The 16,705-nt window shown below is 42.9% G+C and overlaps 1 protein-coding gene across 5 annotated transcripts in view; it reads right to left on the bottom strand.

The window, feature by feature from the left end:
- Positions 1–16,705, bottom strand: part of GRIP2 (glutamate receptor interacting protein 2) — a 478,373-nt gene that overhangs the window by 204,896 nt on the left and 256,772 nt on the right. Inside the window, exon 1 of one of the 5 annotated variants that reach the window (XM_048856219.2) lies at positions 2,103–2,184. The exons of the other annotated variants lie outside the window; for them this stretch is intronic. Coding sequence (XP_048712176.1) covers positions 2,103–2,157 — 55 coding nt within the window. The 5' untranslated portion in view covers positions 2,158–2,184. Of the gene's footprint in view, positions 1–2,102; positions 2,185–16,705 lie in introns of those variants that run through there. 5 annotated transcript variants of the gene reach the window in all.

Below are 16,705 nucleotides of genomic sequence, written 5' to 3'. Positions count from 1 at the left end.
ATTTCAAAAGCTAATACCCAGGGGCCAAACTCTCCCCTGGAATAACGGCACTAAACAGAACACTGGATGTATTTGGCATCCAGGGATTTCTAAATGTCTTCCAGTGTTGGAATTCTGAATACAAACAATAGAGCTGGGCTACTGGTGCATGAGAGTAGGCATATGAAACCGACTATGTGCCGACATAGGAACTGACCAGGTTCGTTATTTGCTCAAACAGAAGTGCAATGAGCAAACAAACATAAGCATAAATTGTAAAAAGCAAATGGCTTAAAATAAAATCTGTAAATTTTTAATAATCTGGGACCAAACGCTGCAAGATGCTGAGCACCTTTAACTCCCACTGACTTCCATGACAGTAGAGGGGGCTCAGGACTCTCAAAGTCAGACTCCTAAGGTGTTATCAGGAAAGGAAACTCTTACTTTTGATAAAAAGAAAAGGAGTACTTGTGGCACCTTAGAGACTAACCAATTTATTTGAGCATGAGCTTTCGTGAGCTACAGCTCACTTCATCGGATGCATACTGTGGAAACTGCAGCAGACTTTATATACACACAGAGAATATGAAACAATTACTTTTGATGTAGGATTTGGGCTAGTCCTGGGTCACACTGAGGCTGCTATACTGGCTCCAAAGTGAATGTAAAGCTTGCACAGCTGGCCCTGGAAGGATGACCTCACAGAGTACTCATTATTATCCACTAGTGGGGTCGAGCTGGCTTAACAGCTGTGTCACTCCCCTCACTGGGGTTGGCATTGGGCACATGGCCATCACATCCGTGTGCTTACTGCTGCCATCCCCGGCTGCAGTCACAGCCCCTCAGGCTGCTCTGATCTACGGTATAGGCCACAGCACTCGGGCCTTTATTTGGATAAGTCCCTTTTGCTAAAGGGACAAGGTGTGCACGGGAGTTAGACTCTAGACTCTAACACTCGTCTAGTTCATGGATGTATATGCGATAAAATATAGCCCTCACTGCTAATACAGATCAATGCCTGCTGGTGTCCTGACAGAGTTCAAAATGCCAAGGATGCATCAACTCTCTGCACCAGGCAATAAGGCTCTCTCTAAATGAGGGAAAAGCTGAGTTTGTACCTTCCAGGATGCCTGAAATCAATAATATCCAAGTTACACTGAGCCCCTAGAAGCCACTGTTTTTTAAAGGTCCTTGTAAAAATGCATGTCATTTTCCTTTATGTGAAGCAGGCTTTGATCGGCAGGAGGTATACCTGGCATTTCTGACCACCTTAAAGGCTCATATGGTGGAGTATAGCCTCCACTCTATAGGAAAACTTTTCAATCCATTACTATATTAGACATTTAAAAAAACAAGACAAAACTGAACTGAACGCCAGCTGCAGAGCACTAGAGCAACTGCAGGACTTTACAATGACAGGAAAACTGTGTCACTCCATCAGCGAAGTTCTGCAATCAATTTAATACTGTTAAAACTAAAAGGCTTGCAGCTAGGGTCTACTTGCCCAGCAGAAGTATTCATTAAATTTGTCTAGCATGATATTGTAAGTAGTAGGAAGAGAAACCCATCCATGCCTGGAAATAGATTTTGCCTGAGATCTACTTATAATATTACTAGCTTCTCATTTCACAATGGGATTTCTTCCCAGAAGTAGATTTCCCCTGTACTCTATTGACATGTCTCTGTCCCACCTTTCCTTGAGTCCCCTATTTCCAGCCCACCCTCCAGAAGCTGTTCTCGGTGGGTCAAACATCAGAACCGGCAAACAATGCTGTGCAGTCCAGTAAAACACAAAACTGCCTGTCTCTGCAAAATAACAACTCCCTTATGGGGGTGTGAGGGATTCTTGTAAGGGTCTGAGGCACATCTAAAGCTACTTTATTGCAATGATAACTACAACAGCTGGACAAAATAAAAATCCACAAGTCAAATGATCTCCCCTGAAAACATATTATACATAGAAAAATAAAATAACCCCCCAATCCACACCAATGGTGCAGATCGGTCACATGCTATACATTATTTTTTCTCTTGTCCACCTAAGAAAAAGTAAATATTCAAACTGTCCCCACTGAGTCCCTCTTTCAGACAGGAGTACGCCGCTCCCCCCCATTCCACTGTACCTTTATTCTTCCGTCTCATCACCCCTAGCCGGCACTTCAGCGAAACAGCAAACATCTTCCCGCATCACAGCCTCCAGTGCTCCACTCACATGGCTCTGTGCAGCATCTCCCTCAACACCTCTGCCTGGCTCTGTGTGGGGCTGCCGGCTCTAAATTAATTTATGATTACTGTGAAATAGAGTCGTGCTTCATGCTGTGGCCGAGGGAGCAAGCCAGAGAGGAGATCAGGGTGAAAGGGGAAAGGAAAGAGAGAGACAGAAAGAGCGGGGGCCTGGTTTTCAGTGCTGATCTTTTTATTGTCATTTCGTCCAGGTGAACATGAAATCACCAATCAATATTTATAAATCTATATCCAGTCCTCTTGTTCTTAAGGGATGGGAATCCTCTAGTACATTACCGTACCACTGTGCAAAGCAGTATCATTCCTTCCTGGGTGTGCACATTCACACTTCCCCATAAAGATAATCCTTACCTGCTTACTACAGCAAAGATTCAGAGCCCTTAATTTTGTGGGACTTTGGCAAGTTGTCAGCAAATAAATAACCCACAAGTAGCAAGGGCCAGATTCAGCCCTGGGTCTGTGTTGGCAAAGGCCCCCAGTAGCAGAAAGTCCACCAAGGGGGAGGCTGTGACAGTGAAAAGCATCAGTAACCTCCCCTCAGTTAGGGGGCTAGCATGGTTCAAAATGTGGGTGGCGCCAGTTGGCCATGGGGTGCGGCTAGGACAGGCAAAGGATGCACTGGTTCAGCTGCTAAAGGGTTGGCAGGATTCTGGTGGAACCTGGAACACCATGTAAAGCTGCTCCCCACACTCGTTATGTGGAACCGCTGGTAGAAGATGGCAGCAGTAAGACAGCCTGCCCTTCCTTGGGGTGAATTCCAGGTGGGGCCAAGGAGCCAGGCTTCCCCTGCCAGTTTCAGTGAATCAGGCCCTTAAAATGTATAGAGGATCCCCTTCTGAAGGGCCGGATTGGAATCCCAGCTGGCTCAGGGCGGACTTTTCTACAGAGGCTAGGAAATGGATGGGTTCCCATTTTACACTGGCTGGGGGAAGTGCTTTAACCTTCTTCTCAGGACAACAGCATCTGCTCTTCCTCGTCAGTCAGCCACACGATAGCACTCAGGTGACCTGCATTAGAGCTAGACTTCAGTGTACGTGTCTGGTATACCCAGACTTTGACTTGCTTGCTGGGAAAGAGCAAAACAGTTCCACAACCAGGTCTGAAAATAAATACAGACATTGACTCCAATAGAGTAACACTGGTGTCAAATTGCAGTAATGCAGTGGGGAATCAGGCCCTGTGTCTTGTAGCTAGTGCAGAGTCTAGGGGTTTTTTGTTTGTTTGCGTGTTTGTTTTTAGGTCACTGCATCTAATAGAGAATTCAGGACAGGTTCTCAGCAGGAGCCCCAAGGACTTCAGTGTGATAGAAAGAGTATGACAGGTTTCAGAGTAACAGCCGTGTTAGTCTGTATTCGCAAAAAGAAAAGGAGGACTTGTGGCACCTTAGAGACTAACCAATTTATTTGAGCATAAGCTTTCGTGAGCTACAGCTCACTTCATCAGATGCATACTGTGGAAAGTGTAGAAGATCTTTTTATACACACAAAGCATGAAAAAATACCTCCCCCCACCCCACTCTCCTGATGGTAATAGCTTATCTAAAGCGATCACTCTCCTTACAATGTGTGTGATAATCAAGTTGGGCCATTTCCAGCACAAATCCAGGTTTTCTCACCACCACCCCCCGCAAACAGGAGAGTGGGTTTGTGTGGGGGTGGGGGGGTGAAAGAACCTGGATTTGTGCTGGAAATGGCCCAACTTAATTATCATACACATTGTAAGGAGAGTGATCGCTTTAGATAAGCTATTACCAGCAGGAGAGTGGGGTGAGGGGAGGTATTTTTTCATGCTTTGTGTGTATAAAAAGATCTTCTACACTTTCCACAGTATGCATCCGATGAAGTGAGCTGTAGCTCACGAAAGCTTATGCTCAAATAAATTGGTTAGTCTCTAAGGTGCCACAAGTACTCCTTTTCTTTTTGAGAAAGAGTATGGTTGCTCTGGGGAGGACTCCCAGGGATTTCAGGGTAATAGAGAATACAGGGTTTGTTTTATGCAGAATTCCCTGGGACTTTAGGGGACTGGAAAATACAGGGCTAGTTCTGGGCAGTGACCCCAGGGATTTCAGTGGTTTACTGTACATAGTTCTAAGAAGTCAGTGAATGTTTCACAATATCACTGTTAACCTTTCTGTACCTCAGTTTCCCAATCAGTAAAATGGGGATAACAATCCTTGATTCACCAGCGTGGCTTAATACAGCCCATTGCACCTGGCAAGAGTTCTAAGTACTAAGCAGGAGGAGAACTTTTGTTTATGGTGGCTCAGTAAATGACACTATCCCCCACTGAGCTCTGGCACCCAGTCTTGTGAGCAGTAGTGTGCCTTTCCAGAGGGAATGGCACTGCCCAGATTAGTAAGGCTAAGCAAGGCCCTGAAGATGGGCTTCTTAATGTTAGCCCTTTACTATCAATAAAGTACTGACGATGAACTTTTTGGTGCATTCACTCAATGCTAACCACTAATATGGAACCACATTCTTAAGTTTATTGCAAGCAGTGCTACAGGGAGATGGCACCTCGAGAGATGGCTTGGAGTATTTTCCAGCAGCATTACTAGGAAACTCTGGGTGGGTGCTGGATGTGAGTGAGAACCATCACAAATCTGTGAAAGCACCATCCTTGCTTTGTTGGTTTTTTCTGGGGTGGGGGGACAGAATGCATTTGAAAGACATATAGGAAGACTTAGGAAAGAGGCTTTTTACTTTTACCCAAAGGTATAAACTACGGAGTGGATTTAGGATGTAAAAAGTAAATAAATGCTTAAAGAAAACAAGTGTTCCATTTCCTTCCTTTGTGAAGAAATCCAGTGTAGTCTGGGAAGGGAAATAGAATAGCAAGTATGCTGCTCCACTGGGTTACATTATACTCCCTCATAACTTCACTGAACGCAACACACTAGAGCTGAAATTCAAAGGAGTTATACATGCATCAAACCAGGGCAGCAGAGTGGAGAATCAGGCGCTCTGAGTTCAGAATAAAACATGAGAGGGATGGACACACACACACACACACACACACACACACAAAATTCACTCGAGATACAGAGAGATCCAGTTAACATCAAAGCAAATTACACTGTTATCTGTTCTTATACTACTAGCATTGAACATCAGACAGCCATTTAACAAGACTGGATTTTTGACTGTCCATGGGAAGAAAAAGGTATATATTATGTATTTATAGTGGTTGGCCATATTCATTGGTTGAAGCCTGTGGCAAATGCAGACACACATATCACCTACACTGAACAATTCCTAGAGGCTGTGGGTTATAAAGCCTCAATAGATACAATTTTAATATGGCGCATGAGTAATTGGGGTTATGGGTTGCATTATCATTGGACAGTTCCCCATTCTATATACCATCTCCAAAAATGTACCAGTGGGAGATGGGTTTTCTTTGCCTTATGTGATCTGCATACCCACAAAATATATTCTCAGTGCAATACCAGGGGTTTTTCAGGGCTAGAAGAGTGTACATTAGTGAATATATCAGCTTCCCAGTGGCCTCCTTCCACCCCTTTCTATTTCCCCCGCACCTTTCTTCCCACTCCCAACCACCAGCTGTTCCTTTCTTACCTCCAGGCACACCTAGCTCCTCCCCTGCCTGATTACACAAATCATTGACGGTTTCAGAGGGCTGCAATCCTTTATCTGAAGTAAGAAAAGGAGGACTTGTGGCACCTTAGAGACTAACCAATTTATTTGAGCATAAGCTTTCGTGAGCTACGAAAGCTTATGCTCAAATAAATTGGCTACTCTCTAAGGTGCCACTAGTCCTCCTTTTCTTTTTGCGAATACAGACTAACACAGCTGCTACTCTGAAACCTGTCTTTATCTGAAGTGTAGCCCTTTTTCTTTTTCATCTGTTCAAGATGTGAACCTGAGGTAGGCTGTCAATCCAAGGGGCAGAGATCCCTGCCTCTGCATCAGCTTAGCTTTGATCAGTCTTGGGGTGCTGCTGCCTGGGTGAAATGCGCCTCCATGCAGAGGACCAGCACAAAGCCTAGGCACCACTGAAATCCCACTTAAGTCTTATCTTTAGATGGGATCTGAGGGGTACATAGACCTTGGCTGGCCCTTTGCACAGGACTGAATTTCACCCAAAGTGTTTAGTTGCTGAATAAAGCTGCACTGTCTTGACCTCTCCTACACGGTCTGCAGTCATGCAATGGCAGAAAGGTTTTGAGTGACATGCCAGAGTATTCCCAGCTAATGCTAGGGGAATGGCCAGAGTTTATCCCAGGAGATGAAGGAGGAACTTTCAAAGCAATGGTTTGGATAAGCACCCCAACATTCAAAGGTAAAAAATTGAAGGGGAAAACAAATGATGCAGGTTCGGATTTGATTTGAGCAACAGGAAAACACCTGGGTCATTTTCTTATCCAAACTTGTTCATCTACCCCAGAGATGTTTTGGAGGTTGCAATTTGGTTCCATAGACTGACTGCAGCAGGCAACAATGAACAAATTCTGGTGCTATTTTTATTGGTTTCCCAAGCTTCCTCACTAATTACTTGACAGAAAACAATTATCATTAAGGGCCACATTTTTAGCCATGGCCTCTAACTGAGCCTCTTCAACAACATACACTCAAATGACTAAGCTTGGTACATTTCACATGGGGAAAGACAGAGATGTTAATCCAGAAGCAGAGGGGCAGAGCCTAGAACTAGAGTCTGGCACAAAGCCAGGTGTAAATTTGGACCCAAAGCAAAACCTTACACAGAGGAATTCAAAAAACTTCCCAGCAAGAAGGAGCCAAGAAAGATGCGGTACTTTGTACTTGATAAAATCCATTCTGCTATTTCCCGACAGTGAGTGGTTACAAGTGCAGCTGCTCCATTTGCTCAGGTGCCAATGGTCTCCCTCCCCTTTCTATTTGTGTAACGTGATGTCCCAGGTGAGCAGGGTTTGTCAGGATTACAGGGCTGCCCATGCTAGGATCCAAAGTCACTCCCTTTCTCCTTTGGGGCTCTAGTATTTTCCTGAGCCTTTCATAACTTCATGTCTCTGTCTTTACCTCCAGCCCAAAAGAGCCCAGCCTGGAGAGAAATGGAAATGACTTTCTCACTCACCCAGTCACCCCTCCAAGCTGCTAGTGCAAGATTGTTCCTTACAGATCATTTTATTGTACTTTGTCCAGCCTAGTTTCTAATGTTGCTGGTGACAGAGATTTTCCTTGGGAGACTGTTCTACAGCCCCATAGATCTCACTGTCTTATTATTCAGCCTAATTTTCTTTTTCTTACTATCCTCATTACTTCTACTTCTGCCCATTGTAGCATCCTAAAAATTCCACTCCCTACATGGCATTCAATCTGCCAACATCTGTAGACTTTTATTGTACCTCTACTTAGTCATCATAAGGCATACATTTTTAACTATGAGGGTAATTAACCATTGGAACAACTTACCAAGGCTCAGGTGGATTCTCCATCATAGACCTTTTGTAAACCAAGACTGGATGTTTGTCTAAAAGATCTGCTCTAGGAATTATTTTGGGGATGTTCTATGGCCTGTGTTATACAGGAGGTCTGAACAGATTATCACAATAGTCCCTTCTGGCCTTGAAATCTATGAAGCACTATACAAATTTAAGGCTTCAACTTGTCATGAAAGCAACAGTCTCTCCAGAACCCTAATCATTGTTAGTCTTTTATTAACTCCCTTTGGATTTGCCAACATCTTGGTGGCAATATTCCAGTTGCAATGTTCTACAGAAGGATGCAACATGGGCTACCGGATCAGGCACTAGACTGGGAGTCAGGAGAGCTACAGTGAGACCATCACCCCACCTTTTTACAGAAGATAAAAAGACTAGATTGGTATAAAGAGATCCTAAAAGTCCTGGATCCAGTTGAGGGAAGATTTCTACAGTGCAGGGACAGCAGGAAACAGCTGTGACTATCTCCCACAACTCCATGCTCCCAAACCCACTCCTATCCTCCCCATCTCTTGTCACTCTCCCCTGCTCCAGGCCCCTCCCTTCTCCTTTCACCTCCCAGTTCCTACCTCCCACTCCCAATCTCCTGCCCCTGTCTCCTTGTGCTGCCTCTCTTCCCTCTCCCCGCATTCTTCACCCCTCTGCATTTGAGTCAGACTGTTTCCTCCTTTGCCTCTATGCTGCCTTGGTGCCAGCAGTGGGAGCACTAAGAGCCCAGGAGACACACTGTCCTTGCTCAGCTCCTGCAGTGCTGGACTGGGACATGCTCAGTCACTTTGTGGAGATGGTGAAGGAGCAGTCTGGTTGGCAAATAGGAACTGTGAGGGAGGTGACACACGCTCCATGAATAAGGAATCTTCAGAGAATTTAGCTGCCAAACTCTAAGAAGTCTCTACTGACCATGTGCAAACTGTACTACCACGTTTCCCTCATACTGTTGTTTTGTTCCCTCATCACCACATCCAACAGGTGCAATTATAGCCACAAAGGAAGGAGGGCTTCTTCTCTTGATGTTGAAATCAATACATTCCCAGCTCTCAAGCTCATTCATCTGATAATGGTTGCAGGGACATCAGACATTGAAAGTGCACAAGGCATGGAGACAGGAATGGAGCAATTGGATAAAGAGGATAAAAGAACATTTTTACAGGGAAAAATTTATTACCATTTATCACGTTTGGAATCTCAAACGTCTCCACCAAGCCACAGAATTCATTTCCAATAATGCAAAGGAATGATGAAAAGATGTATACACAGAGTGCAACAGAAATATTGTGAAATCCAATGTGGTTAATGTACATTCAATATCCAGAAACCTATAAGCAAGGCTGAACATGGTTATTAGGATATGATTATAGTGATTCAATAATAACAAACTGCAAAACAATAATTGCAAGAAAATAGCCTTTCACTATGCATATTTTCTATCTGAAAAACGTATTTGAACAAAATAAAAAGACACTAAAAAGTAATTTGGGTTAAATACTTTGTTTATGTGCAGACTTATTTCATGCATTTCTTGAGGCTGATCAGCGGTTTGCAATTTTTCCCAGAAATAACAATAAAACATTGCATAGTATATGTATGTTTCACATACTTTGACAAAAATACATATACTATTAAAAAGTATTACAAAAAGTAGTATTACTCCTCATGTGTGCCAAAATACACTATACATTATTAAATTAATGACTTGTGTGCACCTGACAATATCTCCTTTGTGAATATGTTCAGATTATATTCTTTATATTTATTCTTTATAAGTTTAAAAAACACATTTTACTGCATATATGCTTCTTCAATTCTATAGTGAAAAGTTATTGAATATATAACTACTATATATATATATATATATATATATATATATATATATAGTTATAACTACAGTATAACCACAATTGCATTTAGAAAATGATTAATTTTTTTTTAGTGAAAACAGTTCTCTTTTGTTTGCATTTAAACATTCTCATTAAATGTTTGCAGAAAGTAAAATAGGTTATAAAATAGATTTTGCTTAGATTCCAAGGTAACAGGCAATTTATAAAAAGAAAAGGAGGACTTGTGGCACCTTAGAGACTAACAAATTTATTTGAGCATAAGCTTTTGTGAGCTACATTCATTGGATGCATTCAGTGGAAAATACAGTGGGGAGAGTTCTATACACAGAGAACATGAAACAATGGGTGTTAACCATACACACTGTAACGAGAATGATCAGGTAAAGTGAGCTATTACCAGCAGGAGAGTGGAGGGGGAAAAAAACCTTTTCTAGTGACAATCAAGGTGGGCCATTTCCAGCAGCTGACAAGAACAGGTGAGGAACAGCGGGGGGCATGGGGGGTGGGGTAAACACGGGGAAACAGTTTTACTTTGTGTAACGACCCATCCACTCCCAGTCTTTATTCAAGCCTATGTTAATTGTATCCAGTTTGCAAATTAATTCCAATTCAGCAGTCTCTCGTTCGAGTCTGTTTTTGTCCTCACCCATAACTATTTCACATTTGGGGACAATGTATACCTTCAAATCAGCGGCACTGCTATGGGTACCCGCATGGCCCCACAGTATGCCAACATTTTTATGGCTGACTCAGATACAGACTAACACAGCTGCTACTCTGAAACCAGGCAATTTATAAATACCAAAGTTTAGATTGAGTGAAACTGACTATTCAATGTTTTCCAACTGAACTAAGTATAAAAGTAAACAAAAGGTGGCAACAAAGTGATTATCAACAAATAATATTTTAAAAACTCATTTAGTTTGAATAATTTCTGACGTAACTAGTAAAACAGATGAGGAAATCTGTGTTATTTTAATATAGGACTTTTAACTTATTAGGGCCCCTTTGGTTAATAATACAGCAGATTTTGTCTTCAAAGTGCTTAGTTAAAATTCTTTAGTCCAATAGACTTTGTTGTATAATTCAGTTCATTAAGGATATATAATATGGATTAATAAATGATAAACTGAAGACATCTCTCAAAAGTTTTCATCTAACAGTGCATCTTAAGTAGAAGCAGCAAAGCAGCGGAGACAACAGTTGTGCACAGAAGAGTTTTGCCAATCCAGAGCAGACAAGAAGATTAGTCCAAATTTCCATTAGGAATACACTTGGAGACAAAAAGTCTCTCTTTGACAAGCATTTTAGATCACTGCAGAAACAACAAATCCAAACAATGCCTTGAAACAAACTCAGGATGACCTGGTTTAAAAAGTTCAGGTATTATGTAGATTGATGGAGACTACTGAACAGCATGTTGGCATGTAATCCTTCCTGCTGTATATGTCCGCGCTGGAAGTATTCCTATCATGTATTAAAAAAAGAGTGACATGAGGCCAGCCATTTCGTTTACAATTTATAGCGTGTAACTACTCTGAGGGTATGTCTATACTAGCCACCAAAACGGTGGGCAGTGATCGCTCCAGCGGGGGTTGATTTATCGCGTCTAGTCTAGACGCAATAAATTGACCCCCAAGCACTCTCCCGGCAACTCCTGTACTCCAGCACCGCGAGAGGTGCAGGCGGAGTCGACGGGGGAGCGGCAGAGGTTGACTCACAGCAGTGAAGACACTGCGGTGAGTAGGTTTAAGTACATCGATTTCAACTATGTTATTCACGTAGCTGAAGTTGCGTATCTTATATCGATCCCCCACACACAGTGTAGACCAGGCCTCAGAAGGGATTTTTTAAACATAACATCAATGGGCTCCAAGTTTATGGTCTCTCAATGACTGTCAGAACAAAGGTGTTTCATTAACTGACAGTTTTATTTTATTTTCAGGCTACTAGGTTGGCAAAGTCAAACTGGGCTCTTTCCTTCTCATACCTGTGCAAAGCCTTTGCCTTCAATGTGTTTGAACCCACTGGAACTTTTGTTGATGGAATGAACAGTGAATGCATTATGGAAACCAGGCTCCATTAGCAGACAATTCCCCCCCCAAAAAATGGACTTAATTATCCTTCAGAAATAGATTGCCCAACTCTGGTGAGCATGGACTGAACTAATTCCCAGCAGTACTACAATGTCCTCAGTGGAGTAACACCCAGGGTGAAGTTGGCCCAGTGTTACTAGGTTTAATATTTCTGACAGTAATTTATGAAGGAGAGACTCTGCCATGGGCAATGTTAAGCTAACTAGACAAACATATTTTGTTTAACCTTCACCCTCATTACCTTAAAAGCTACTCTTGTTCTCATTCACTTAGACCTACCTGATTAACACTACACCTGGTTTGCGCATCTTTCCATATTCACTGGCTTCCCAGAAATTTTTGGAAGTGCAAAAACCATGTTTCACAGCAGGCTTTGTGCTGGTTATTATACTCAGTCCTCTTCCTGAGTTTAAGAAAGAACTTTTCACATACTGTCCCTCCACTGAAGAGTGGGAGAGGAAGAAGCAACAGACACTTTAGCAGAATGCCCCAGTCTCTAGTAATGAATCCAGTCATTCTGTGGTTTTCACTGTGAATACTATGCCCTGTTCAAGTTATCAGTCCAGACCTTTATGAGTAGCACACTCACAGTTTAAAAATGATGAACATGATTTGCACACAGACAATCTTCAACAACAAAATATTGGGGTGGGCCAATGAAGGGGGCATTCAGCTCCAGATTAGCTTTAGACTAGAATTCAGGGATAAGACTCAAGGAGGAACTGCGACTTAAGTTTTGGTTGCAGGTTCTGTGCTGTTGAAATCTTCCCTGCAGTCTCCCCAAGATGTCCAAACATAATGGCAGAAAGACTGTGTGATCATCTGGTCTGTGAGATTTTGTGTAATCTTTTGTGGAACTCAAACCAGAGGACAGGACCCTTAAAGATTTGGCTCAGACCCTACACCCACAGAAGAGGAAATGACAGATATGACAATATCCTGGGTGAACCCTATGGAATTACATTTTATACCTTTGGAGTCCATTGTATTGAAAATGAAAATGTTTGTGCGCTATTGTGGGATTGTGTGGAACTTCTTTCGGAGAAGGAAGGATTAATGCAATCTCTGGGAAATAATGTGAACTTCAAAGACTTTGTTAAACAATGTACCAGACGCGGTTGGTCTTTTGTAACAATGTGTGTGAAGTGGAACTCCAAGGAAGTACTGGGGAGAAGGAGATTGCAACCACCCCCCCACACACACACCTCTGGACTCAGCTTTTGAATCTTTGCCCTGAAGGGGGGAACTTTTATCTATCACCTGTGACAGGAGGACAATTCAGAGATCCAATCTGGATTCTCAAGGGACCACTAGACAAAAGACTTTTGAATAAATAGCATGAGTTTACGACAAGGCTCCATGCATCTGAAGAAGTGGGTTTTTTACCCACAAAAGCTTATGCCCAAATAAATTTGTTAGTCTTTAAGGTGCCACCGCACTGGTTGTTGTTTTTGTGGATACAGACTAACACGGCTACCTCCTGATACCAGAGTTTACTCAACCTAAACCCATACTCTGCAGCTAATTTGCATGCAACAATTTCATTGGTTGTACGAGGGAGACCGCACGGCTGGTGGATTACTTGGCCCAACTGCAATATGTATATGTCAGCACAGGCTTTCAGCTACTAGTTATGTAATAATGATTTAATCAATTGGCAAAGCACCACGACTGATGCAAATATTTATTATGTATGCTCACACTTCATTTCTTTCCTTGCATTGCTCCAGCGTGGCTTTGGAGTCATGTTGGCATTATTGGCCAAACTTAGATTGTATTCTCTTTGGAACAGGGACCATCTTTTTGTTCTGCATTTGTACAGCTCCTAACACAATGGAACCCCGGTCCATGATTGGGGCTGTTAGGTACTACCAGAATACAAATAATATAAATCATCACAGTCCCTAATAGCAGGAACCTATATCATAAGAGATGAAACTGAGTCATAAAGAGATATGCTTTACAAGAGGGTAATAACCCAGGAGTTGTTGCATGCATAGGCGCCAACTCCGTGGGTGCTCCGGGGCTGGAGTACCCACGGGGAAAAATTAGTGGGTGCTCCATACCCACCAGCAGCCCAGCTCCCCCCATCTCGCCTCCTTCTCCTTCCCACCCCGTGCGCAGCGGCCCCGCTCCTCCTCCTCCCTCCCAGCGCTTCCTGCCCCCCCCCCAGCCACCTAACAGCTGTTTGGCAGTGCTTAGGACTTTCTGGGAGGGAGGGGGAGGAGCGGGGATGTGGCGCGCTCAGGGGAGGAGGCAGAGAAGAGGCAGGGCAGGGGCGGGGACTTGGGGGAAAGGAGTGGAATGGGGTTGGGGATGGGGTGGGAAAAAGCAGGGTGGGGCAGAGACTTTGGGGAAGGGGTGGAATAGGGGTAGGTTAAGGGCAGAGGGGAAGTCGGCACCTATGGTTGCATGTGTTCTGCAATGGGAGGAATATGGCCTTGTGGGCAGAACATTGTTGCCTGAACTGAGCCAAAGAACATACTTGATTTTGCTGAGAGTGGGAAATGCTGAAATTTTTCTTCATTAATAATTAAATAGTACACCTTGTTTGTTCAATCTAAGAATCTATGGACAAGGCCTTGGACTTTCCAAGAAGGCAGCTGAGCCTCCTGAAGCAAGACATTGAAATATTCTTATCTCCATGTATATGCTTATCTTCAACATTCAATCAATATTCTCATCTTCAATAGTCTTCTCTTCACTGCCTATTTACTTAGGAGAAAGAAAGTCTTCTATTGCTAATCCTGAGTATGGATGCGTCCCCAGTTTGTGGTCATATAGCCTTCTTCTTGGATTTTACATTCGTGTAACCTCAATGAAGCAATTACTTAGCAACATGTCTAGATAAGTTAGTAGGCCAAAGGCTGTTTACCTCATAAGCAGGTCCTCATTACCCAGTACAATCACACTCTGCTGTGTCTTATTGTGATTATTATAAGTTAAATGATAATACATAGTCTAACTATTACTAAGGGAGCATCATCAGTCTTCTCAGCCTTGTACCGGATAACAGGAAAGGCATGGTCACTGCCACAAGACACCTTACTTTCTAAATTAGACCACTTCAGTTCAGACATGATACCCAAAAAACCAAACGGTGTCCATATCACAGAGTCAGAGACTTTACGGTCAGAAGGGACCCACAGATCATCTAGTCTTACCCTCCTGCACATTATAGGACAGTAAACCCCACCCAGTTACCACTCTGTTCAGCCCAAAAATCTGAATGAGACTAAAGTATTTGCAGCCTTCAGGAGATGAAACTATTATGTGCCACAGGCAGAGAACAGGAGGGACCAAGTTGCACCAATGCCGGAGGCCCCTGCAATGGCAGGGAATTGATTTGGTGAGATATGCCCTGATGGCTGTAGCAAGCAACCCGTACTCCCCCCTCCCCTTTCTTATTAGATAGTTATTAAATTGGTAGATTACTGCTGGTAGCCCTGGTTTTATTGCTATTTCATTTTTAGGCAAAAAACTAAAGGAGCCAAGTTGTGTTGTTATGAACCCATATCAACAAAGTGAGGAAATCTTGGTGATGAGTCAAAACTAAAACTATTGGTAGTTTTATTGTATCGCTTGGATCAAAGGCTCATTTTGCTGGACTTTGTACAAACACACAGTAAGCAACAGTCTATCCCAAAGAGCTTACTATCGAAACAAGACTCTCCCAAGAGTGGGCAAAAGGAAGTACAACTATCACCATTTTACAGATGGAGGACTGAGTTACAGAGAGACTAATTTACAAATTTGTAATCGTGAGGGTGATTAATCGTTGGAACAAACTACCAGTGGAAATGCTGGATTGTGATGGAAGTGATTGGATGTCTCCAAATCAAGACTGGATACCTTCTGGAAGAGATGCTGTAGCTGAACACAAGTTATTGGGCCTAGTAAAGGGACAACTGGATGAAATGATATGGCCTATACAGAAGTCAGACAAGAGGATTTTATGACCCCTTCTGACCTTTAAAATCTATGACTGAATCTAAGACCTACATTCTCTGATAGTATTACTGGCATGTTGTCTCCAGTGGAGCTGTGCCAATGTACTCTGGCAGAGAATCTGGCCTTAAGAGAGTTGCCTGAAGTTCACAGAGAGAGCCTGTAGCAGAGCTGGGAATAGAAACCAGTTCCAGATCAGCGCCTTAATTATGAGACCATCCTTCCTGTCTAAATACAAATTATTTCTCCACCTTATTTTAAATGTTTTCCCATACATAAAGGGCCTGATTTGCCTATCACAATTAACTGCAGATGTAGAATTGAGGCACAAATTTTGGTAGTTTTGTGGTATCGCCTGGATCAAAGGCTCATTTTGCTGGACTTTGTACAAACACACAGTAAGCAGCAGTCTGTCCCAAAGAGCTTACCATCTAAACAAGACAGAGAGCGGGAGAAAGGAAGTTCTACTATCCCCATTTTACAGATGGAAGACTGAGTTACAGAGAGATTAATTTACAAATTTGTAATAGTGAGGGTGATTAATTCTGGGAGCATTTAGGTGGTTGGCCATCTAAGAGCCTCGTCTAAACCAGGACTATAGAGTTACAATGGTATCATTACAAATGGATAATATTGCTCCTTTTCGACCCACGCTGCTACTTTGGGGCCCTGGGGTGTTCCTGTTGGGAATGGATATTGGTGATAGTCACTTTCTTTAATGTAATCTTGTTTATTTACAAGGAATGTACCAAGTCCTGTGTCTCTGAATGCAGAAGGAACCAAGAACAAAAGAAGCAGTTTCTTAGCTTACAGACCCCAAGCCTCTTTTGCCAACACCAGATTCAAAAGCTCGCTCTCTCTTGCTTCTTCCAGGGTCACACTGTGCTCAGAGGTTCCTGTTGGGCTTTTTTGCCTCTCCTTCCCTCTCTTGGTTCTTTTCTGTTCTCATTTTGTGTGATCTCTCTTCCCACACTCACACCCTGGTACCCAAAGCAACACTCAGCCAAGAGCTCCTGGGTGGGTTCTCACATACCTGTTGTCTTTGGTGGGGGCTTATGCTTATAGTTATGCTAACTGACTGGTGAATTCACACCTATCAATCTCAATGGGGTTTTAAATCAACCCATAACAAGACTTCCCCTTTTCCCCCCCATTTA

This window comes from Caretta caretta, chromosome 7 (genome assembly GCF_965140235.1).
Source record: "Caretta caretta isolate rCarCar2 chromosome 7, rCarCar1.hap1, whole genome shotgun sequence".
NCBI lineage: Eukaryota > Metazoa > Chordata > Testudines > Cheloniidae > Caretta > Caretta caretta.
Note: the sequence above shows the minus strand (reverse complement) of the source record. Positions and strands in the feature narration are given on the sequence as shown.